Source organism: Botryllus schlosseri, chromosome 5 (assembly GCF_051294905.1).
Source record: "Botryllus schlosseri isolate E-star chromosome 5, Bs_hap1, whole genome shotgun sequence".
Taxonomy (NCBI): Eukaryota; Metazoa; Chordata; class Ascidiacea; order Stolidobranchia; family Styelidae; genus Botryllus; species Botryllus schlosseri.
In genome coordinates this window covers 18,096,702-18,122,369 of record NC_137240.1, presented here as the reverse complement: position 1 = coordinate 18,122,369, position 25,668 = coordinate 18,096,702, and the positions used below count along the sequence as shown (strand labels likewise).

At 38.6% G+C, this 25,668-nt stretch overlaps 1 protein-coding gene across 1 annotated transcript; it reads left to right on the top strand.

Annotated features, from left to right (window-relative positions):
- Nucleotides 1-7,158: 7,158 nt before the first annotated feature.
- On the top strand, nucleotides 7,159-24,494 carry LOC145439310 (contactin-associated protein-like 5). The gene is made up of 7 exons (XM_080316816.1): nucleotides 7,159-7,245; nucleotides 8,646-8,781; nucleotides 12,168-12,263; nucleotides 14,882-14,998; nucleotides 17,549-17,703; nucleotides 17,962-18,094; nucleotides 23,751-24,494. Exons 2-7 carry the CDS (start codon nucleotides 8,712-8,714, stop codon nucleotides 23,975-23,977), a joined length of 798 nt encoding a protein of 265 aa, XP_080172942.1. The 5' UTR covers nucleotides 7,159-7,245; nucleotides 8,646-8,711; the 3' UTR covers nucleotides 23,978-24,494.
- Nucleotides 24,495-25,668: the final 1,174 nt, after the last annotated feature.

Sequence of the window (25,668 nt, the reverse complement as noted above, 5' to 3'; positions counted from 1 at the left end):
TCCGAAGTATCAGAAGTAAATATTAAGATCAATACATATTCGCTTTCGTCAGTTTATATCAGGGGTGTGCAACCTTTTTGATAAGCGGACCAGATTGGACTTACGCGCTGGCGTTTAAAACAGACATCTACGTAGGTGTATTTTTTGAAAACACCAAAGACGAATTGCGTAGCAGTAAAACACCAGCACAACTAATGCCGAAGCAGCAAGTATGGGTACAGGCATGGCAAGAGAGTAGTTTGTAAACGCTGCAGACAAGTGGTAGGAACGCAGAACGCGCTCGACCACAAACTTTATACCCATCTGCCATCAGTGATCAGGCAGGATATGATCGACAACGCACACGTTATAGTCGTTCATATAAATAATATTGACTGATAACTGCAGGCATATCGCGCGAATCAAAATTTCATGTAATCGAAATCTCGTGAAAAATATTCAAGTGTCAAGTCAGCGACATACTTATACGAAATCCCTTTATTTACTACTACCAAGCAGGACCCCACGTCGACTTGATCCTACCCCGAGACATGTTGGCAGACAGCATTCATATAGTATACGACTAACGCCTTGTAATTATCAAAAGATCATGTAAATAAGCACATTGCAAATATTATTTCAATATAAACTTGAGTAGCTAAAATTTCATCGAATTGTAGAAGTGCATCTAAATATATGCATGACTAACTATAACAAAATGCAGTCTTTATTAAAACGAATCGATACACATTCGGTACAGCTCCTCAAAATTCTCCCATTCAATAGATCGAACTACTATAGCACTTAAAGTTCAATGAATTCTGCGTAAAATGTATTTCAAAGATTTCAAAAGAACTGTTTTACAAGCGTCTAGTGGATTTAGTATAGCAGGAAGTTCTAAGTGTCAATAGGTCTAATGCCAGCATAGTGCTTAGTGCGCAATGTCTTAAGTTTAGCATAATCAGACCAGAAGAATTTAATATGACAATATTTGGTACGTGTAGCACTATGTGGGAGAGGATCATCTGATGGAGTAAAAACATAATATTCGAATTAACAGTCGTACAATATGCAAGATAATAACCCCCATTAGGCGTCATTCATGTGCCGGACTGCTTGGGACGATTTCCACAGATGAATCCTTTCAAATATAGTAATAATAACGAAACCAATGAAAGCGGATTCGAATCCCGGTTCTGACCATCTTCAACGTGTTGGAGCTCCTCATCGCTGATATCACTGCTACTGTAGTGTATTGAAATGTCCAGACTGAAAGTCGGCAGCGAAGATCACGATGGGGAATCCTGGGAGCGAGAGAGACTGAGGTATGAATGAGAGAACGAGTGAAAGTCCTCCACAAGATTACGAAATACAAAGACATCTGAACATACAAAAATTCGTGTCGTGGTGCGCGAAGCCTTAAAAAAGCGATGAACGCCACTGTAAATGTGCCGATAATAACAATAATAATATTTATATAGTAGTAGATTTTCAGTGACAATCTGATACAAATGAGATTACTGTTTGTCTTGTATCCTCCATCACAATACGTCAATGACTATAACAAAATGATAGCTCTCTATGAAGCATTTTGACGTGTATTCGGTACAGCACATACACATTTGCCTATTCAATAGATCAAACCAAAAGCCATTATATTTGAATATTGCAAATATAAATTTAATTGTTATGAAAATAAATGCTGATTCAAGCGTCACATGCTAGTATACTGAAGACCGCTCAATTTCTAATGTTGGGCTGCTCAGTGTTGAAATCTTTTGGCAAAATATTATATTTGGAACATTGGAGTGAGTCCTTTGACGGATAAGCAAAAATAGAATTCGAATCGACATAATCAACATTATAGGCGTCATTCTGATGCCAGTGTGGCAGTAATTAGGGATGGTGTGAACGTGAGGTTCACGTTCGCGTTCTGTGTGTGAACCTCGGAAATTAATCACAAACTAATCTTGGTAGGTTCTGCAGTGTGAAATGTTTTCCATATACTACAATTTTTACTCCATTAAAGCATCTTTGGTTGAAATGTATTACATTTGAACTGCGGGCCACTATATGCATTGCGCTGGCAACATAAAAAATCAGCACTAAACGAGCATGCACCTTGACAATCTCAAAAAATTACTTTCTTCGTTACAAAAGTTTGCTTGAGTATTTAGTAGCTCTCTACGGTGAGCTTGACCCGCAATCACATAACATCAAGAGCGAAATACACTACATGTAGGTAGTCAGCGACGGGTTCAACAACGTATCTATGCTACAATGCGAGAAGAAACCTGACATCGTTTCTCTTCCACGGATATAGGAGTATAGCCTATATAATCAAATGGAAAAATCCTGTAAAACTCTTACAATGTCAGACTATGGGATTTCCTTACGACATGGATACATAGATACAATGTTTTTATCATTCGGACATTATATAAATCATCTAGCACTACTTGATATCAATTAAGATAGTGGGATGCAGAGTTGGATCAATTACAATATTTTAATTCAATTACAATTACAATTACAATTACTTCCTTGCATGTTTCAATTACATTACAATTACAATCACTCAATGCTAAAAATATCAATTTACAATTGCAATTACTTTTAAGCAGGTAATTGATTCAGTATAAAGAGGTGTTCTCTGACAACCGTAGTGACATAATTACCAACAATGTCAAGCTATTCACGTTTCATTCCTGATATGTAGAATACCTTTTAATTAAAAAAAACTCGAACGTATTCGAACTATTCCTAATCTTGAGTACTGAAAACTACAAGCACAGAAAAATGTTTCAAGCGACTGTTAAGAATCAAAGGTTTGAGGGACTAACAGCGAATAGGCTATAGGACAGTCAATGAAATTTAATCAAACGATTAGGCTACTCATAGCTGAGTCAGGATAACGAAATGTAATTGGTAAGTCGTCAGCGATAAGGATGATACCGATAAGGTGCGTAAAATTAAAATAAATGCAAAAAAGAAAGCTCCTGATAACTAAGAATTACAATATTTTGGTTTGCATCTCCATTTTCACTTGCTCGGAAACTGTTAGATTGCATTTGATGAACATTATGGTGCGAAAAGTTTCTGGTCCCACTAAATTTGGCCAAGATTGGAAGTAAGATTGGGTTAACATTTCTACAAATGCGTGATCAAGTTTGATGAAGCCTTGGTTGGAAACTTGAATTTTTTTTGCTATTGTTGCAACAAGCCTCGGAACTGGTCTGAGATTTAAAAAAAATTGACCGTGGTGTTGGAAATGGTTCAGCACAGGTTTCAGAAGAGTTTATTTGCTGTTCATTTATTTTTGAAATATTAAGATTTAGCTCAGCCCACTGGTTCTCGAATTTTTTTAGACACGTCCTCCTTTGTGACAGTGAATATTTCGTGCTCCCCTTTTCGTCATAGCACACAATGAAACCAAAAAGTTAGCAATCCTTGCATATAGTTTGATGGTATGGAATGTTATGACCGTTGATGAGAGAATTCTCCAATACGAAATTCAGACTATACACCGAGCAATAACCATGAAACGGAGGTTAATCGGGCCAAGCGCGGGAAAGATTTCAGTTCACTGGAGCGCCATGCTCCGTCCAGATGCTTTCACGCCGCCCAAGGGGGCACGCGCCCAGTTTGAGAACCACTGGTTTAGCCTATATGGTAATTCACAAAGTTTTTTGTTGCTACTGAAGTATGGGAAACAGTTTAGCGTGGCTGAATTATCTAGTTAGAACGCAGCACGAATAGAACACCGATGTAAATAGGCTAATTATTACATGTGGTGATTGTTTACTAAGGCCCTAAGGCCCCTCGTCGCCATCCTAGTTCGTACCGTATTTTCACTGGTGCGACGAATAAATGATTGATTAATTGTTTATTTTCTGTTGTGATTGTCAGGTTTCAATGAAAAAGTAATTGAGATTGTAATTGAGCAACATTTTGATCAAATTACAATTACAATTACAATTACACAAAATAGAAATCCATCAATTACAATTACAATTACAATTACATGAAAAAAATGTAATAAATTGCATTCAGCTCAATTACAAATTACAATTGATCCAACTCTGGTGTGATGTAGCCTTATTGATCTTGGAATAATTCTGCTACAGTATCTCCGGGCGTTCTCGAACATTTATAGTGGCGCCCTTACAAAAAAATTGCTCTGAAGTCTGTCGACCTAATCAATATTTACCATGTAGAAACATAGTGACAAGGAGGGTCTTTGAATAAATGGAAAATCTAAGGTAATCCGGAAGAAAACTATCGATTCGTGATTGACGTAGACCACGATCACACCACCCTGTATAAGTTTGATTGTGTGTACTAACACTGCGAGATGGTGTGACGATGGTCAGCGTTGATTTGATTTCGCAGATTAACTGTACCTACATTCTCAAATTGTAATTACCAATACTCAATTTGCCCACTACAGGATCTATGCTGCGTTGATAAATTGTGTCGCGATAAACTCTGAGTGCGGCCTAGCCTTAGTTTACGCCAAGGTGGTAGATTAACGATTTATCCCATAATTTTGAAAATTAAATTTCATTCGTCATTCATAACCTTTCCCTGTTCAAATACTGTAGCATTTAACAATATCAACGAACAGTTAGCAGCCTACGCACGAGTCATTCTATGTTGTGGATGTCTAATTTTGTGAAGCAATTCCGAGTAGATGAAAAATACGTGTACTACCAAGTACATTTCTTCAATGTGTTGGGATTTTTAGTGAGAAATACCTCCATTCAATAATATCACACAATAGCAAATGTAGAGTATAGGGATAGGCCACATTATAGCCATCCGACAGCGATGTTGTGCTTATATAATAAGGATTAAGTCGCTAACATTGACACCCAATTACGATAGAAGATAAGAAAAGTTTTTGGAGAGATTATAGTTTTATATAAAAAATAGACCCAAAACTGGATATTCACAGAAGCGAAAACGCCAATTCAAAAGCGATAGGTTACGTTGGAAATATAATACGTACAGCGAAATATCATTCAAATATCTGTGGTTGTACCGCTGCATCACTTCTTGAATAAAATTTATTCACATTTTGTTTTCTAGATATCTCCAAGATTAATTCCAAAGTCAAAGTTCTTTTCTACGTGGTGGCCTTTCTCGTTATTGCGATATTGGCGCTTTTCGGAGTGGTAGTTTACTGGACTTCGCGACCGAACATTCAGGATAACGGTATCCGCTGACAGATTTTGGTGTTGTTGAGCATGAAAATATGGGTTTATGGATATTTGGAATACGTTAGTCGTTTACGATCACGTATAGGACATTCATTCTGGTATATCTATCAAACTGAGATGCAGCGTAATTCTAGAGAAGGGGTGGACTTAGTTCATGTGCGAGCTGCATATGAAAAATCTTAGTTTTAAAAGACCCACAATACAAAAATACTAAATTATTCCATCACAGTGAAATGTAGGATATCGAATGAAGTTTATTATTGTGTGGTGATACGGTGCATCTCCACCTTGGCTGCAAGGTGTTTGAATTAGGCTGATATGACATCAAAGCGTTGCGGATCAGTTCCTTCAAGTGCTGAAAGCAGTTAAGGAAGATTTACCTCGGTTATCTTATTACTCCGTAAATCTGTCTTAGTTGGGCTACTATAGTGACTACTATAGTTTTAGTGTTTTGTTTGGTAATGACGTTTCAAGCTAAGCTTTTTGTAATTATTGAGTGAATCCTGACGGATAAGGCACAGTGATTTACCCTTATTATCACTGAATGCAAACTATTCCTTCCATTCTGTTCCAAAAGTCCTGTTTTCTTGTTAATACTTTCCTTTCCTGCAAATATCGCTCAACGACATTTTCTGACTGGATGATCCACGGGAGTCGCGAAGGATCGTATCACTGCGCCTTGTGTTATATTTTTGATTGCAATTCCATTCATCAAAACTGACTCCCAATCCCCCTTTCGCATAGCTAAACTCTGTAGTTATTGATAGTCTTTCAGTGTTGGAATGACTCGAGTCATGACTTGACTTGAGTCAGAATCGAGTCACCTTTTTCGTATGCCTTTACTTGATTCGAGTAACTTTGCAAAAATGACTTGACTTGTCTTGGCGTTTCAAAAATGTGGATTCGTAACTCGGAGCAAAATTTACGAGTCAATTTCAAGTCATCAAGTAATCAGCGTCGACTAAATCGCTCTGTCTTTTCTATGTTTTCGATACGCTGGTGGACACATTTTATTCAGTCAATGGTTTTGCGTGTCACTGAACCTTCATTGTTCTATCACAGATGAATTGACCACACCACAAACGAAGTGATTGGAGCTTATAGCGTAGATTGACGTTAAATAGAAAGAAAGCAAAATAATAGCAAAGTATCCGTCTCTGTTCTATGGCTGGTGCCCGGTGCTCACCTTAACCAAAACACTTGTATGATTCAAATTGAATTCGAATATAGTTTATATTACTCGCCAGCTATTGGTGGAGGGTTAAATTGTATATGATTGTATTATCCCATATGTAATTGGGTAGTGCTTCATATCAACTTGTTTTAACTGTCTGAGGATTCGTATACTATTTTCCATTTGGTCGGATAATTACAGTTACTTACGTGGTTAGGCAAATCTACGCATGCGTGAGATCTGTAACGCCATTTTGCATGCCTATTTAATTGTATATTCTGTCCTCGATTTAAAATAAATGGCGAATGCAATGACTTAATGATACGTCGTACATGGAAAAGACAAGTTTACTTGACTTGCAACTTAACTCGTGACTTGACTTGACTTGACTTGACTCGACTCGACTCGACTCGAGTGGCCTCCAAAATTCTAGTGACTTGACTTGACTTGACTTGACTCGAGTCACCATACAAAATCTATTGACTTGACCCGATTCAAAATTTGCAATGAATCGATGTGACTTGAGACTCGGAGGCAGTGACAAGAACCCAACACTGGCGTCCGGTACATAATCTCATTGTCGCTTCGATGGGAGCTTTATCAAACAATTACTTCTGGTAAAGTCTAGAGCTTACTGTCTTGCAATACAACGGAATGTAGAAAATGCTGGATTGCAAATATGCCACTTGAATAATCTTGAGTCGACCAAGAATATTTTTACAAATAAATAGCTTTGAGCCTAATAATAAATCGTCAATGCTGATTCCAAATCAATTCTATAGGTGCTGCATCGTCATTGAATCAAAGTGGATATGATCTGATGAATATCGCCAAAGATGACAAAAAAAGAGATCGTCATGTTGCGAAGAGGTGAGTGTGTGTTTGGATAGCATAAACTCATAGAATATTCACCTGATTGGCGGTTGTCACAGCTCAATAATCCATCACATTATTTGAGCAATTGAGTCCTAAATGTTCTAGTCTAAGAAAGTGCTATTGATCATGCTATTGGTCAATTAGAATATTTAATTAGCGTTCAAATATTCGAGCAGTTATATACCAACATATACAATGCAGAGGATGGTAATTTTGCGGTCATACGAAGAAGAATATAGGATCAGTGAGCCATATCGAATGTAGAATACTCAATCATATTATCACAACATATTATGCTATTCCAAGGTTAATGTCATATAGGTTCCATCGTGGAACGCACCACTGACTAATTCTACTTATACAAGGTCTACATCGACTGCATTATACGTTGAACAGGCGGAAAAAAATCAGAAAATATACATAGCAGAATAGCAACATTTGAGAAGACATTAAATCAGAGTATTCGACTCTGTTGCAAAACCTTGCCGCGGACCATGTCACATATGCCCACTAAACGCTAAATGATTTTGTTAAATAAACAATAACGACGACCACATAATATGCCTACCTACGAATGTAGCATTTATTGTAAACGGCATTATCAGCGCTTCACCGACACGTCACAGAGCATTATCTCTGCCGTTTTATATATGTTTTGCAGAAGAATGGAAAGTTCTGATAAGATTTTTGCGGTTAGATATGTATAGGCGATTGCATTCATGGCTCGCTGCTCCTGTAATCATCAATCTAAACAGCGAATTTGTGGACCGGTGCCGGGAACGTCAGATATATTCCAAAATGCCCGATAATTGGAAAGAAATTTCAGAACTCTCTTAGATATTCAAAACGTATTTTGGGACGCTCCCCAGCATGATATGGAGTCCTTGTTTACCATCGACATATCCACTTCACAATGCTGCAACTGTTGTGTAAAACTGTTCCAAAGTAGCCTAAAACTAGTTCATGTCCAGCACATGGAAAAGCTAAAAATATTATTACAGAATCATAGGATATTTGATTGTATAATAGAATATAAATTTTACTGGTCTGCTCTACTGGAAATGTTAAGAATCACAAGTCTAAGCGTGATGAACCCAGCTAGGTCATTTTTGTGGTTTATTTTCGTAATTTGCGATGACTTACTTTGGCTTACCAAACGCGAACCCACTACTTATGCGGTCACGTCATCTTTACAAATGACATAATCTCCTGCCTCTTTCTTGTCAGTCTGGAGATACTTCAAGGGCTTTTAAGCACTGAACAGCATACATTATCAATTACATTTTGAAAGCATACATATAGCATGTAATTTCGAAACTCTGTTTTTTCGTCGCTTAGAATGAATCGATGTACCATTCCGCATATTTTGGCGCTGAAATGTCTTGTTTCAAAAGGTCCTCGAAGCTGTTCAGAGTTCAGAGTTAAGAGACGATCATGAGATTTCAACTTCAGGTTACTATATGCTGAGTCGCAACTACCACAAAGCAGATGAGACGTCGTACGTTTACTGCGATTTTAAACAGTATGCAGGTATAGTTCATAATTATTTGAAATAGACAAAAATATTTGGCATTGGCCTTACACGTAGTGACACCTAGTTCACGCAATTATAGCCCGTAGAGCAATGTCAATTGATTTAAATGTTGTTCGCAATTAACATGTTGCTTTCGGTTCCAACCAATGTCACTGACCAATATGCTCAATTGCTTATTGCTCATTGTAGGTAGATCGTAACGTTGCCGTTTGATCACATGTCATGATTATCGTGCATCTGTCAAATGACTGCATAGAACAGTGGATCCCAAAGGGGGTGGAATTCCCCCCTTTGGTGGAATTTTGCTTTAGTGTTGTAACATATTTAGCAAATTTTTCATGTTCGAACTGTCAAGTAGTCCACTAGTTATTTACGAGCTTATATTACTTTTGGCTGCTGTTGCTTTGCTGGAAGTATGCTCAGATGCTATTTGAAATCTCTCGTTTACGTACAAATTCCGCTTTATTTTTTAAACTAGCCTACTTGAGATGTGCTAAATTTGCTCTTCACGAGACAATTTTGTTGGGCCCACGACGGCCTCTCAACCAAATTTCTCCTTAGAGGGCAACGTCGTACCGAACCTATCACAACGAGGCCTCTATAGTCAATGAATTTATCTTATTTGTAAGTCAACATTTTTCAGATAGTGACAAAACATTCTTGAAATTAACCCGAATATTTTCGGCCAACACTCGTCTGGGGTAATCGTCTGCAACTAGCAGAGGGTGGAAAATAACATCGTATACCTACAATCGTATATCACAAAATGTGACGTCACCAGCATGGAATTTCGAAAACGAGAGTGTGCAATGTACTATTTTTAGATGGTACACGGACTCTTTTTGTTGACACAGCCTTGGCTGGTGTATTTTGATAAAGGTCGACTCCGAGGCATACAAATGAAAGTGCGAACGGCCCCTGCCAACGACACGAAATCTGTCGTCTCTATAATTTTTTGCACATGCGGGATTATCCAACAGATGTTTGCCAATGGCAGAATTTATGGCCGTTGCTTGCAGAGCATCCAGCTTGAGCGGATGAGTCAAAGGTGAGATTTTCACCGAGCGTGATGCGTGTCTCCTAATAAATCTAGGGATGTACGCGTGATGTACAGAATTAAGTAAAACTGAAATCGCGATTCTTATAGGACGGTATTTTCTTAGTATCGCTTGAAGCCGTATAGATGCATCAGTCTAGAGTTGCGCAGTAGGTTACTGCGAGATCATTAGGCACGTGCATATCCACACTAGGACACATCACGACATATTAACTGGTAGCGAAACCTGCGCCTCTTTGAAGTGTGCTCCCAGAAATATCGACGCTGATAACACCTATAGAATCTAAAATGACCGACACATGTTTACCGAAAATGTTGATATTGATATGACGGCGCGGCTCTGAAATGACGGCGACCAATAGTCGGGCCCGTGAAATAAGGGCCCCGCGGCGCAAATGTGACCCTAAGAGGTGGGCCCCGCTGCACAAATGTGACCCTAAGAGGGAAACGCATCACCCAGTCAAGAAATGCGAATTTGAAATCTTTCGAGTAGCCAAGCGACAATCTTTACCGGAGTTCACGAAATAACAATATGCTTCAACAAAGTAATGTGGACCCATCCGAATCTTTATTATTAGTCTTAACTGTGGGTGTCCAAAGTATTTCAAGACACTATACTTCCATCAACTCTAGCAGGAAATCTGTTCAAGTGTATGCTATGTACGAAAGTACCAATAATCGACCAATTCAACCCATAAACCTTGAAAAAATTTCGTGCGACCAGTAAATTGATGCATACTGATTTCCACAGCAGTTATATTAGCGATTTGTGCATGGTAAGCAGACAAACAAAAATGAATAAGTTTTGCGTTCGCCGTTACCTAACACGCCCACATCTGCGAATCACGTGACACCCTGATACAGTGTATGTCTGAAAGGAAGTATGGGGAGTCTGCGAAGTGAAGCGCTCCAGAACCCGTGTTGATTGCGACCAAGGCCATTGTTCTTTCGATATCGACAAATTGTTGTTACGGCCCTGCTTAAAACAAACACTCTGTAGCGTCCTTCTTATTCTTCAGTCAACAGGTGTTAGCGCAGGAAAAACGATATTTTTTTATCATCGGGTTTATTTCTCCTAGGGGGGATTTTGGCTTAAATTTCAGCCAAAGGAGTCCAAGAGATGAAAAAGGTTGGGAACCACTGGCATGGAATAATAATAACCCTTTACCACACTAATCGAAACAAGAGAATTTGCGAATGCATGGATTACCAGACCTGTTTTATGCTCTAGTCCAGGGGTTCTCAACCTGGGGGCGCGGAAGGCTCTCAGGGGGGCGAGAAATTTGTTTGTCAATTTTGTCAATGTCTGTATAAATTGTGACTAAATATGTGTTTCACAACCATTCTGAAGACACGATTATTGAAGATTAAACTCAATTCGTATTCTAGAAAGCTTGCCAAACTCAAACTCCAGCAGTCGCGCTCACCGGAGTATAGGCTAACTTCAACTTCATTTGTGCAAATTTTTTATATTCTTTGAAGATTTAGTGAAATTCGTATACGTGCAAGTCATTCAATACTTTATTGCTTTGGCAGTAGCCTAAATCTCTGTGCGCTAGGTAACTGTTCTTGATAGCTGGTGAACTGCACTGCCTAAGACAGACTTAGATGCAATATAGGTTGCCGATTTCGCCCTCAATTTGGCTATAAATCAACACAATTTATTTCATTTACAAAACTGATCAAATTTAGCATGGCAGGACAGAACGAAGCCGTGCTCTCTGTAGTCACTACCGGCATCAGGATTAGTCTCAGTGCAACCTACCTTGAAATTAATTGATGTGCTTTTCAATGTTTTTTTTTGTTATTTTCAAACAAGTTTGGGGAAGTTTGTCAGCAATGCAAAAGACTAAAAAACTGGAATGCGGATTCAAAATTGGCTTAAGATATACCTTATGTATACCATTAGATCAGGGGTGGGAAGCCCGTACGGCCGCATGCCCAATGAATTCATCGGCGATTGGACATTTCTATTCCAGAGGTTCTTAACCAGGGTACGTAGACCCCTTCGGGGTACGGAGCACCACATCATGGGATACGAGATGCATTGTGGAAATAGGCCTATATGCTGTGTAATATTTTCTTGACCAATTTATTCAACTGGAAAATGGTCTTCGCGCTACGTGCGATTTTATTTGTATTGTGTGATATTATGTGTATTTTATGTTCCAATGATGGGACACAAAACTAATCTTTTTACCTATCTCCTTATTTTCCAAATAGCTCTCCAGTCCGCTTCAAAATTTCTCTGTAGCCCAAAGGATAAGAACGATGCCCTTGGCTATAACGAATTAAAATAAAATAAAATAACTTTCCTTTACTCAGGTGTGTCAACATGTGAGAATTTAACTTCGAACTATTACATCACGATCTACGGGTACTATCTCCTGGGAAATTCCACCAGATTCCAGTATTGTCCCGGTATGGAATCGCTTAAACTACATTCATATGTTCAAATTGCAGACTCGTACCATTATAACAAACGATGACTTCACCAAACCAATGAGGAATTTATTCTAGTTTCACACAAATTGTCTGTTATTTTATATCCGTGACCAACATCTTCTATGCTAGATAACTATTTATAAGGCTCCGCAATCCGCATACTCGGAATTCGAATCATTTCGGAGAAGTTAAGGTAAATTCTACAATATCTTTTGGCAATAGTCGCGAGGTCCGTTGCCATGGACAGGGACATGAAGCTCATTTTAATATCCATGCCCTAAAGATTTGTCGATTACTCCTACCGCCACCATAGGGTGGTTCCACTCAAGGTATTTCCTTGTGTATAGTATTATACTCTTTATTCACAGTAAAACTGGTAAATACACACATAATCCGGGGAGCAACCTGCCCCCAAAGGGAAATGGCGAGATTGGAGTAAATTTTAAAATTTCAGTAATACATTCAAATTGTTATTCCTATGCAATACATGGAGAAGTCAGATTACAGAATTGCAGCAGATGAAGAATTGGCAAGGGTTACAGAGCAGAGGTAGAGATGATTGAAGATGAAGACTCGAAATTACAGAAATTATGCTGTGATTCACAAGTGTAATTTTAGTCCAGTGGTGCATTCAAGGCCTTCCGAAGTATGTGCACAGTGCCCAATAATGTGATCTTTTGGATCATGTCGAATCGAACGTTACCCGGAATCTGTTGGATATGTCTCATGAGTTTTTTGCTGACGACCCCTGTAGCGCCAATGACTATCGGTACAATGTTTATTTTGCATCGCCACATTTTCTCGCATTCCATTTTTAGGTCTGCGTATCAGAGGTGGTCAGTACCGAAGTACTTTTACTTTTTCGAAATACTCAAGTATTTTCCCGCTACTTTTGGTATTTACTCAAGTACATCTGGTTTCCGCTACTTCTACTTCTACTTACTAATTTTTTGTAAACTACTTACTAACTTTTCGCTATTTTCAGTTTTTCTAGTAGAAGTAGTTTCATTAGTTAATCAGGAAGATAGCCTGAGGAATTTCGGGGCTGTTTTCACGGAGTATCAACATTTAATTTTCATAAAAGTTGAGTAAAGTCAAAAATTATCGTCGCGCTTCGCGCTGAGTGGATACGGAGTAGTCAGTATGATTTCACGAAATTATCGGTTAAAATAATTTGGGTAGCGGGTTGGCGTGGTTCCGCTCACACATTGTCGCCCTTTGCCCATATGGAATATTTCAACACAGTATATATGGCTCATCATAACGCTTGAAACTGATGTTTCGCAATCTTAGCATTTACTTATCATATCGTAATCTAGCAGTCCATGGCGTGTCCTAATCTGGAAAAGTGAACTCTGACTTGTTTGGTTTTAGACCTGTTTTAGCATGCCACCTTTGAAACTTTCTTTCTTTAAACGTGAAATACACATTCCGCTTTTAGAAGTAGTATTTAGCCTATTTGTCACTTTCAATTCCCAGTATCATATACTCTCAGCTCTCAGCTCTAATCAATATCAGTTATTTTGTCTCGATAACATGCCATGTTGAACCATAAAAGCAAGTGTAGTGATGCCTTTTAATTTCCGGAAATAAAGCTACACAATATGGCATTTTCACGATCCACCATATTTTTTATTCACGTTTACTAATCGTGCCAAGTGCTGAGATCCTATACAACTTCTCCGTATTGCTGCTCTTTGACTACACCACGGGCCTTATAATATGGGGGAGGGCGGCATACCATGATATTTTCTGAAACGATTTCTAGTTCGATTAAACGGATGATTAGTATCGCATTTCCATATCAATACTATCATCTTCACCCCATGATGTGGACGAGAATGCTTATGCTGTCGAAAATTGAATACCTCCTGGTATACATCAATATGAATCAGGCTCGGCACCTTTCGCATTGCTCAATTTGCACCTTTTGACAATCCATCCGTGTAAACGAATTACGATCGTTTTCACACTACTTTCTTACTTGAGTAGATTTTGAAGTCATTCAATTCTACTTCTACTTCAAGTAGTTTTAGGTTGCTTATGGAAGAAGTACTTCTACTCGTACTTAATTAGATTTTTTTTCATCGCTACTTCCACTTCTACTTAAGTAGCTTTCTTGACTTCTTTGACCACCTCTGCTGCGTATTTCCATTGTTTTTCTGATTCTTTTTGCAGTATATTGTGATCAGCTGGTACAGCCAGTATTATTATTATTATAGGACACAACAGTGGTGCTTTTAGCCAGGTTAAGGCTTTGTGCTCCCCGACATTACAATTACACGAACAATACAATGAATGGCGTTTCTTCGGGTCTTTGACGTTCTCCCACTCTCTCATGCAGTCTCTGGCACGCTCGCTTTATTATAGTTTCTTTGCTGTACTTTGTCATTCTTCTTGCACTCTCTCAATCTCTTTCAGGCACGCTTCATCAGTTCATCATCGTCTCTGTTGCTACCGAATTATAGCTCGGCTCATTGTAGTTGGGCTTTTTTATAATCAGTACAATACCACTGTTACATGTCTAAAGTCACAGCGGCCCATTCCCCATATATTGTTCTGCACGTGATTGATGGTTTCTTTTCACGCTATAGACGTCTACACCTGTCATCATCTCGTTGAACGTGATGGAATCACCGAATCCGGATTTTATGAAGTAGGAATACCGGGTAATCTATCCAAAGTATATTGCAACCTGTTCATGGGCGCTGGTAAGTAAATGACATTTGAAATATTTCGAATCAAGCATATTACATATATATACATATAAAGTTTTCAGGATTGATCACCTATCAAAAATTCCTTGTTTTCAGCCCGTGTCCCGCACAATTTATCCCTTCTTAGCTTCGTTTTGTATCACGTGCTGCAAGTGCCTGTTGGTCGGAAACCAAACTGGATCAAACTGAGGAATTCCCAAATAATGCGATTTGGTTTACCTTCTGTCGCTGGGGTACCCTGCCTTTTAGATCTTGACGGCCGCATTTCGACTACTTCTATATCTTACGATCGCATGCCAGCAAACATTAGCATAGCACCATATACCCATGTTACATTGACTGCTGTGGGACTTCGCGTGTGATTTCTATGCCATCAATGTTAAGCGGGTAGCAAGTTTATTGCAAGCAGCACTTGAGCGAACTGTGGAAAGCACAAACGAACAGCTTTATATATAAAGCGACATGACAATGAGAGTACGTTATGATGACCACAGCTGTGCTACCACATGGTGTCGCTACAGAGCTCCCTCCAGAATCGGGCAATAGGGTCCATCAAACCACTAGGTGTCGCCAGACTTTAGGTGGTAACTGCCGTTGTTACGTACGCGGTTGCCGTTATCAGAAACCTGTAGGTTACTTTCTCGGTCGTGTAAGGGTATTTTATATGGAAATAATGGCCACAACATATTATACGTGGTCCGTGAGCTCGCTATAAATGAACTAAAACTTGAAAACTTCTTGTGCTGAGCTGGTAGCCGATATTTAGTTGATAATTTCACATTCTCACCTAGTTATCAAATCGGCCTTATTTCCTTCCGTAGAAGCTTTCCGAAGCTTTATTTAATTTTATAGCGATCTCACGGTCCCCGTAGAATATGTTGTAGCCATTTTTCCCTATAAAATACCCTTATACGACCGAGAAAGTAACCTACAGGTTTCTGAATACGGCAACCGCGTACGTAACAAAGGCGGTTACAGCCTAAAGTCTGGCGACACCTAGTGGTTTGATGGACCCTATTGAGCTTGGTCAATGGTCATGTATCACGACAACAAAATAAATATCGAAATTGGAACCTATTGGTCGTGTTATTAGTAGGCCTTGGATTTTGACCTAAAAATCAAAATTTTCACATTTTTTTATCCTAAAAACTTTGTTTTGACAAAATTTTGCCATCATGTATGGAAACTAGGTATTTTCGCACATAATGTTAGAATTGTCTTACTTATCTTCATTGATTGTTGGAACTGTCTTTTTTTACGAAGTAGTTTGGCTTGAAAAACTTCTGTGACTTGAAAACTGACATATGTTCACATGAAAAACTTTATTTCAACGCAATCTGGACCTATGGAAAATTCCAGTAGTTACATACCGCATTTTGGAAAATAATCAATTGAAATCAATAAAATTTGTGGAAGTACAGCGAAAGAAACTTTCCTACATTTTCGGGTGAAAAGTGTCTGTCCTTTACTAAGCAGCTTGTCAAGAATGGAGAAAGAACGTTCAACAGCAGCAGATGTTGGCTGGCAGCACTGACGTGCGTACACTGATGGTGACACACCGTGTTGCTTCATTCTGACAACACTGTATACATCACAATTTTTCATCATGAGCTTCTTGATAAAAGAACCAATGCCCGCACAGTCTTGCTTCAGTTAGGATATTACGGTACTTTGAGCATAACACAATGCCCACCTATTTGTTTCATTCGACCGTTTATGATTCAAAATGAGCAGACAATGGGCCGTCTGCAACGGCATGCCTGTAAAGTAGGCTACAAGATGTAAAATCGAAAATGATAAGTTCACATACAGCGCAAACATCTACGATACAAACGAAATGCGTGTTGCAAACTTTGTAAACAATTTTGACAATATTTTGACCAAGCGCTACATTTTTGACTAAATTTTGTCTTTTTTTGACGTGTCAAAATAATCACCCTAGGTATTAGTCATTTTGAGTTAGTCACGAAGATGCAACCAGCAACTTATAAACTAGCCAACTGCGATCAACTCGTACAAGTACGCGAGCCATCGACCAAATCTTTTTTATCTACTTCGATAAGTAGTTTTCATACCTTTATTTCTTATTTCTACTTGCAGCTGTATTTCTCTTTGTCTTTGAAATTCTTTTAATCGTAATTAGGTAGAAATTTAATGCGTTACTTCTACTTCTCCTCGAGCAAGAAGGCACCACCTCTATACATTTGGTGTATCCTGGGAAATACTACATTTGATCATTTCCAAGACGAGGAAGATTTCATAGCCGAAAATATATCGAAAACATCCATATTAGTCTGATTTTGACCATTTCGAAAGATTTACCAAAATTAACTGGATGTCACATGGTAAATTAAATGAAACAATTGCTATATAATTCGGAATATTAGAGCATTCTGTACGCTCAGAAAAGTCATACTCGACATCAATATCACTGATGGTCCGAGACATCACGAGGGCTGCATTCATACTGCGAAATTTTTGGAAATAATTAGGAAACAAGTTATCACAAAAAATTTCAAGACTTTCCGCCATGTCATTTTTCAGCTGTAACTGAAATTTGGCACAACTCCACGGTCGAAAAGCAGGTATCTAAATGTTCCCCCGCAGGTTGCTATTCCCACAGACCACAGTACAATGTCGCCATGGACACAATTGTACAGATAATGGATCATTCCAAACAGTGCCGTCAGTACATCAAGGTAAGAAAATACACTACGACATGCTGTGAATAAGCCATTGAACCTGCCTTCCCCTCAACAATAGCAGCAATTTAGACCTTTGCTTACACGCGTATTTTCTGGTTGCAGTTTTGAATGAAATCATTCGTAAATATTCTATCGACATGCCAGTATTACGTGTAACAGCAGAACGATTATGTTGGTGCAATATAGAATTGTCGTCATTCAAGTTAGGGGTGGTGTGAGCCCCTGAAATCATCAATGCATATTTCCGTTTAGTACCGTTGCAATGGATCTCTGCTATTCGAATCCTTGTATAACGGTTATTGGTTATCACGGGATGGTGAAAAAATGCTATATTGGGGAGGCGCTTCATCTAAAAGATCAGGATATTGTGCATGTGGCGAAACAGGTAACTGTCGGATTAAATCCCCAAGCGTTTACTTCGCTGTCTTGTCTTTGCTACTCACGAATAGGGCTGGGCAAAATCGAGTACCTGAGTGATTCGATTCTGAATCACGTAATATGCTTCGAGTCGAGTCGAGTAATCGAGTATCACTCATTATGACGTCATAATAGGATGTAAGACGTCAAAGTTCAAATATGTGCTGTTTATGCCACCAGAAAGAATATAATGCCTGTTATCCATCTCATAAATGATACTTTGGTATTTTTTAGACCATACCGATTTCATTCCACTTGGTGACAATGTTGTGGGATGATCATGACTTCGGAAATGTGCCACGTCCAGTAACCTTTGTAGCTTTGTACTACATGTTTCGTATGCTATTACGATATCGCCAAAAAAGGTTTCAAGGCTTCAACAGTGAAAATTAGTATCGAAACTATAATTCTCGTTGATAAATTAACTTTCAGTGGTGAGAAGCGTATAATTTCAGTAATCGAAAAATTCGTCTTTTACTACTCGACTCGAATCATTAAAATAAATACTCGATTCAGATTCGAGTACTCGAATCATTCTGCCCAGCCCTACTCACGAACTATCTCGGTTTTACTGAGTGTTCTGTGTTGTTCTGTTTATTTGAACAGAATTCTGCCAGGATCGTACAATAGCTTAATTCGTAAAGTTGTGGACCAGTGGTACCCAAAGTGAGAGATATCGTCCACTGCGGGGGTGATTAATTCAGAGGTGGTCAAAGTAGTCAAGAAGGCTACTCAAGTAAAAGTAGAAGTAGGGACGTAAAAATCTACTCAAGTACGAGTGGAAGTACTTTTGTTAGAAACAACCTAAAACTACTTGAAGTAGAAGTATAATTTCCTGGCTTAAAATCTACTCAAGTAAGTAAGTAGTTTTGAAAACGGTTATCATACGTTCGTATGGACTGTCAAAAGTTGCAAATTGAGCTATACGAAGGGTGCAGAGATCTTGATTCATATTGACACATCAAATGAAGTATCAATTTTCGAGACCATTGGCATCCGCATCATGGGTTGCGCATAAAACGAAGTGGACGATAAGCGAGCCAAACCTTTTACAACTTTCAGTCAATCATAATCAATTTCTAGCTACCATCAATTTATAATTGATAGCTGTTGCTAAGAGAGTGACTTAATGCTATTGATTATACTCATCCCAGCCTGCGAGAGGTGAAAGGATCAAATCGAGTAAAATTGCTTCACGTTATACCAATTGAACGTGTTTATGAATTATATCAACTTAGCAGTAACCAGGGCTGTGGAGTCGGTAAATTTTACCACCGACTCCGGCTCCGACTCCGACTCCACACATTTTCAATATACCGACTCCGACTCCGACTCCTGAGTCTTTAAATGTACCGACTCCGACTCCGACTCCGACTCCTGGGTCTTTAAACGTACCGACTCCGACTCCGACTCCCGACTCCGACTCCAGCATTATTACCAATTTACTTCGAAAATTATATGCCACATTGTCGGTTGAATGACTATAATACAACCATTAAACATATGCGAACATATGATTAACTGTGGCATGCTAAATTGTTTCATTGTGGCACAGCTCGAATTATCCACTATGCAATTACCATGAAATAAAGATTTGCTAAATATCCTCCCTTATTCAAGTTTTTATAACATGGACTCTCTAATATCTTGAAATGTATGAATCATTCAAATATGGCAGATATCCAATCCTGTATAATAAAAATGTAGAAAAAAAATCCAAGTGTAGCTCTTGTGTATGACTCAGCAACTAATAAGGAAATTGAACTTACTAATTTTGTCATTGCACACTGTCCTGATTACAAGCACAAACACTCTTACTATTAATAAAAGACATTGGTCATAAATGGAATTTAGTTAAGTGGTCAAAGACCATAGCCTATGTCTATTCTACATGTACTTAATCAGGTATTCAAGGATTGGGATTCGCAGTCTTTCTTAATCATTTGTTCGACCCAAACAGCTAAGCTACACTACAAATATTTTTAATTTTTTCAAGTGGGAATCATCGTTTGGTCACATTAACATGATTTTTACAATTTTACAAAACCAGCCGATGCATTTTCTCTGTCACAGTATCATGGTATAATTCAAAAAATTGCATCAATTTTGACTGCATCACGAAAACGCATCTTGCGATTTTCTTCCCCTCTGCAACTGAGTTGTAATTTGCAAGTAATGCCTAATTTTATCTATATCAGGGGTGGGCAACTTTTTCGGCGAAAAGGACACCTAAGATTTACGAACCATTGTGCGGGCAACTGGAATGTTGATAACCTTTTTTTAGTCGTCGATATAGGAGCGAACCGAATTAGGTAACATCGCAATCATGCCTTGGTGGCGCGAAACGCGAATTTTTTTTGCAAGATAACGACTGAATTAGGCTATAGCTATATAAATAAATATGTCGCTAACATACATTGGGGGTCGCATCTGTATACCACAGGGCTCATTTGGCAAGGACAGGATTATTCAACGTTTAGACATAACAAAATCGACGGTATCAGTGAACATGCCTCTATCATTTTGTGCAAATGTTTTGTCGACGATCTCGCTGCGAGTGCACAAGCGAAGCCGTATCTCTTAATCGCGAATATAGTTAGACTCAATTCTGTGAATAATATGTATTTATAATTTTCAGAAGGGGGCTCAAATACTGAATGCAACAAATCTAGTGACAACGAATCATGCGAAGTACCGAGAAAAATTTCAAGTCAAATAAATCTGCTATGAAATATTCTACTTCATGGTCATATACGAAGATCTGGGATAAATGTGGCTGACCCCTAGAAAGGTCAATGCGTCAGAACTGTTGTTCTAGTCATCATCAAAATTCGCGGTAATGCTATTCAAATTTTGGTTGACCTTGCAATTGTACCTGATGTCATAAATAATTTCGAGAATTACTTCGCAGGCCACACCTAACCTTCTCGTGTGCCATATTTGGCCTGCGTGCCACGGGCTGGCCGCACCTGATCTGTATGTTTAATAATAACAGTGATTGGTGGTACATAAAAATTCTATTGAAAATTCTTCGAAAGCAAATGTTTTCATGATAGAGAAGTTGGAGTCGGAGTCGGAGTCGAAGTCATAGTCATAGTCATTCTCACATACTCCGACTCCGACTCCAGTCAGTATTTTCCCACCGACTCCGACTCCGACTCCGACTCCAGCTATGATAGTTTTCACGACTCCGACTCCGACTCCATCAAGCGAAAATTACCCCGACTCCGACTTCACCGACTCCGACTCCGACTCCACAGCCCTGGTAGTAACGCATCGTTGAACTGCATGCCAAAGCTGCTATTCATTGAGCAATATCAAGCAAGGAGATATTATCATTTTAGGATCAAAATACTGTTACAGCAGAAATAGTATACACACAATACAACATCAGTCAGTGAAACAAGTTGTTGCGTAAGTTAAGCAAGTCGATAAGACGTACTGGAGAAGAAAAAGTACTTTGCTAGAAGTACTAGAACATGGGTTTCAAACATAGAGCCCGCGGGTCGCATCCGGCCCGCCAGACAATTTTATCCGGCCCTCGAAGGCATTGTAAGAAATGGCTTTATTATCCAGTAGATTCCTGACAAATGTTGAGATTTTCAGTTCGAAGTACTTTCAATAAATAATCCCTGAAGACATACAATGTTGATTATGCTCATAGGCCACATTATAACTAATTCGACAGAGTTATTACGGTTTCACTGTAATGACCATCAGTAATAAGTCGCTATGCTATTGATATCTAATTTCGAGAAGGTGCACACTGTGGGCTCAGAGTTTTGTGAGAAAATGGACCAAATCGTAGTTATTCACAAAAGTGAAAACGCCAGTTATAGACCAGTACATGCAGGATACATGAAGAACATACACAAAAGTTTATTTAAGATATCTGCTGTGTTGAGATGACTCGAGTCAGACTCGAGTCAACTTTTTCGTATGACTTGACTTGACTCGAGTCACTTTTCAAAAATGACTTGACTTATCTCGGCGCTTCAGAAATGTCAATTGACTCATGACTCGGAGCAAAATTTACGAGTCGATTTCAAGTCATCAAGTAAACGGTGTCGATTAAATCACCCTATCTTATCTATGTTGGGATTGTTCGCAATTCGCCGATATCACTTGTGATGGCAACCAGTCATTCACTGATTGTACGTTTCGGTGATTCTCCATTGTCACATCACAAATAAATTGACCGCAAACGAAACTATCACAGCGTATGTTGTCGTAGTAGTATAGATTGATCTAATAGCAACGTCTCTTTGTTCCTTAGACGGCTCAGTGCTCGCATTACGCATTGCTCACCTTTACCAGCCATCTCGTATCATTTAAATCGAACGAACATATGCGTTTTTATTCTCATGGATGTGTAGATGGGTAGTATACTGTACCATATCAATTTGTTTCAACTTTTCAAGGCTTCGTATACGATCCTCTATTTTGGCTGATAATAACATACTGTAGGACGTAGCTATAATCAGTTACTCACATATTTTAGTAGCAGTTCTAAGTGTGCGTGAGTGACACAACGCCTTTTTGCATATATATTTAACTCTATATTCGTTATTTGATTCAAGATGAAAGGCCAATTAATCCGTCTTTCACCCAGTTAGCAAAATGTAATGACTTTGCATCATCACTCATATTTCGAAAATTCAATTTGACTTGAATCGTGACTTGACTCGTGACTTGACATGACTCGATTTGACTCGAGTCACCTGTAAAAAACAAGTGACTTGACTTGCCTCGAGTAACCTTCGAAAATCGATTGACTTGACTTGACTCGAGTCAAAATGTGCAATGACTGGAGATGACTCGTGACTCGAAGGTAGTGACTTGATCCCAACATTGGATATCTGTGGTCTCACTTCATTTTCGCTTATGACTTAATAGCTGCTCGACTTCCAGAAAAACAGAATATCAATATAATGATAATGAACCTAATTTCAACGTCGCTGTTTACTTTGACCAGTATTATCATTACATATCATTTCACGGTCGGCAGTCATCATCATCGGAACATCCATTCCGTACCAATGATGTACATCTACGTGCTATAATTGTCGAACTGACTATGACTTAGAGGGTTCCAAACATTCCATGTCGCATACGTTGACTATATCGGGTACATGTCGATTGCAGGCTCGATCTGCATGTTGTTGAGAAAGTATTTACACAATTGTGGCATAATTATACAACTATTGAAATAAAAACACAATATTTTTAAATTGTCTTATTTTTAAAACACTGTTTACGACATGTGTTATTCAAAGTTTTCTAAAACACAATTTTAAATGCAACCCGACAGGTATTCCATAGTCATACACAGTATAGATTCAATAATACTGAGCACATAACTAGAGCCCCTTGACCATCGTGAGCACGCTGCTGCTTCCGACAAATGCAAGGCAATTTTACACAACAACGAGTAGGGAATATCAGAAGTAATGATATCGACGTCGGGCGGATGCTAAATCATCCACAAATAGATCCATTGACGCCATTTGATGTTTTATTTTCATCTCTCAACCATTACAGGTACATATACCAATATCATCAAAAGTGTTAATTCATGAATTACGTTTTTACATGCTTTGTGAATAAAATCCACAATATTACAGGAAAATGTGAAAATGCACTAAAAAAATGCAACTGCGATAAAAATGGACCACCAATGACACAAGATGAAGGCTATTTGACCGATAAGTTAAAATTACCCGTAAGTGAAATGCGATTCGGTGACACCGACGATTCGAGCGAATTCGGATACCACACGCTGGGAAAATTACAATGCACAGGATCAGGTATTAATAATGCTTCCTGTGCACCGATACGCGGACATCGTTGATTCGTTGATTGTATATGCAATGAGAGTGATATCTTGCTAATTAAGGCAATACGTGCATTGCGGAGTTTGATTACAAAAGTTATTATTCGCTGACCTGTCAAAATCGTGATATTCTATCGGTGTCCCTTAAAATGTACTAGTCCACAAACTAGTCTTTTGCGGCAATCTCATATTGGCGTTCTAAACATCCGGATCTACAGTAAAGTTTCAGTGAGCTAGATTATTTAGCGTACATTTGGTTGCTGGTATATCTCAATTATACGGATGGCCTTATTTATCCGTTTATATGACTATAACGAGTAACTTGGTATTCTTATTGCGTGGAAAGTCAGCGGAAATCGATGAAAAGGTCCTAGAGAGTGTTTAAATCACGTTCACCCTGACAGTAAAAGAATACGCAGGGGTCCAGTAATCGGAACAAATATAGGCTTACCATATTTTGGAAATGTAAAAAGAGGACACTTTTTCAGAAATTTCATACATGCAAAACCGGAGAAGAATTCTCAAAAACATTTTTCCCACTTTGTGATCGGTTTACTAGAAAAAAAAAAAAAGGTCATCTTTTGCGCTCAGAGCTCAAAATACCGTTTTTCTCTCCACATTGTCAGGTGGATGACTAAAAAAAAAAGGTCATCTTTTCGCTTAGAGCTAAAAGCACCGCTTTTCACTCCGAAATACCCGCCGGAGCTTAACTCTTGGGCTAATTTGCGGCATATCACTCGCAATTTCCTCTAAATCTGACCTAAATTTTCAAAAAAGAGGTCAAGATCTCAAAAAAGAGGACAAAAGGGCGTCCTCCGAGGACACTTTCAAAAAAGTCAAAAAAGAGGACAAATCCTCTTAAAAGACGACGTATGGTAAGCCTAAACAAATAAGTCAGTGGTGGATTTCACAGTAATACGTTCGTTTATCTCTTGCAGCAATAATCCCGCAAAGCATCAGGGAAGCTGGAAATGTGCGGCTACAAATGGATAAGATTCTCCTTTGCTTGGCTCTTTACAATTATGTACAAACTCAATTTGAAATAATAAAATCATTTCGCGAGATCATGCGTTTATGCACAGCACAATGCCACGTAGATTCAGAGTGAACTCGAATGACAGCGCAATGTGCAATGTTCTTTTGAATGTGACGGAAGCGATTACTCAAGCGATATCAGAATTATATGAGGAGATATGCAGATTTGTGTTAAAGTGTATTTGTCAACCTCTTGCGGAAGTTAGGTTTACTTACGAGACAATTTCACGATGATTCGGATACTAAAATAACGCGTTCCACAATTAGAAGGTTAATTGAGAATATAATCGACAATAAAATATGTTATAAATAATTGTATTTCCGGAAAATAGAGGCAATAATGCACTTAGGGCAGGGGCGGGCAACATACTGCCAGTGGGCCGGTCTTACATGATAATGCGGCCCGCGGGTCTACATGTATTTTCGACAATGAATATTATCTAAACAAAACCGCGTTCCAGTCTAACTGATGTTTACTTGCAGTCTTTACTAAGGGTTTATACGTCCGAGATACAGCCAGAGTTCAAAGAACTTGCTGAAAACTTTGATCGACCACAGATGTCTCATTGAATTAACAGCTATTAAAGTACATTACGTCAATAAATTAATTGAATACTATTTTGATCCCTACGGTTTAAACTTAAAGTTTACATTGAATTCAATTTATTTCTTGC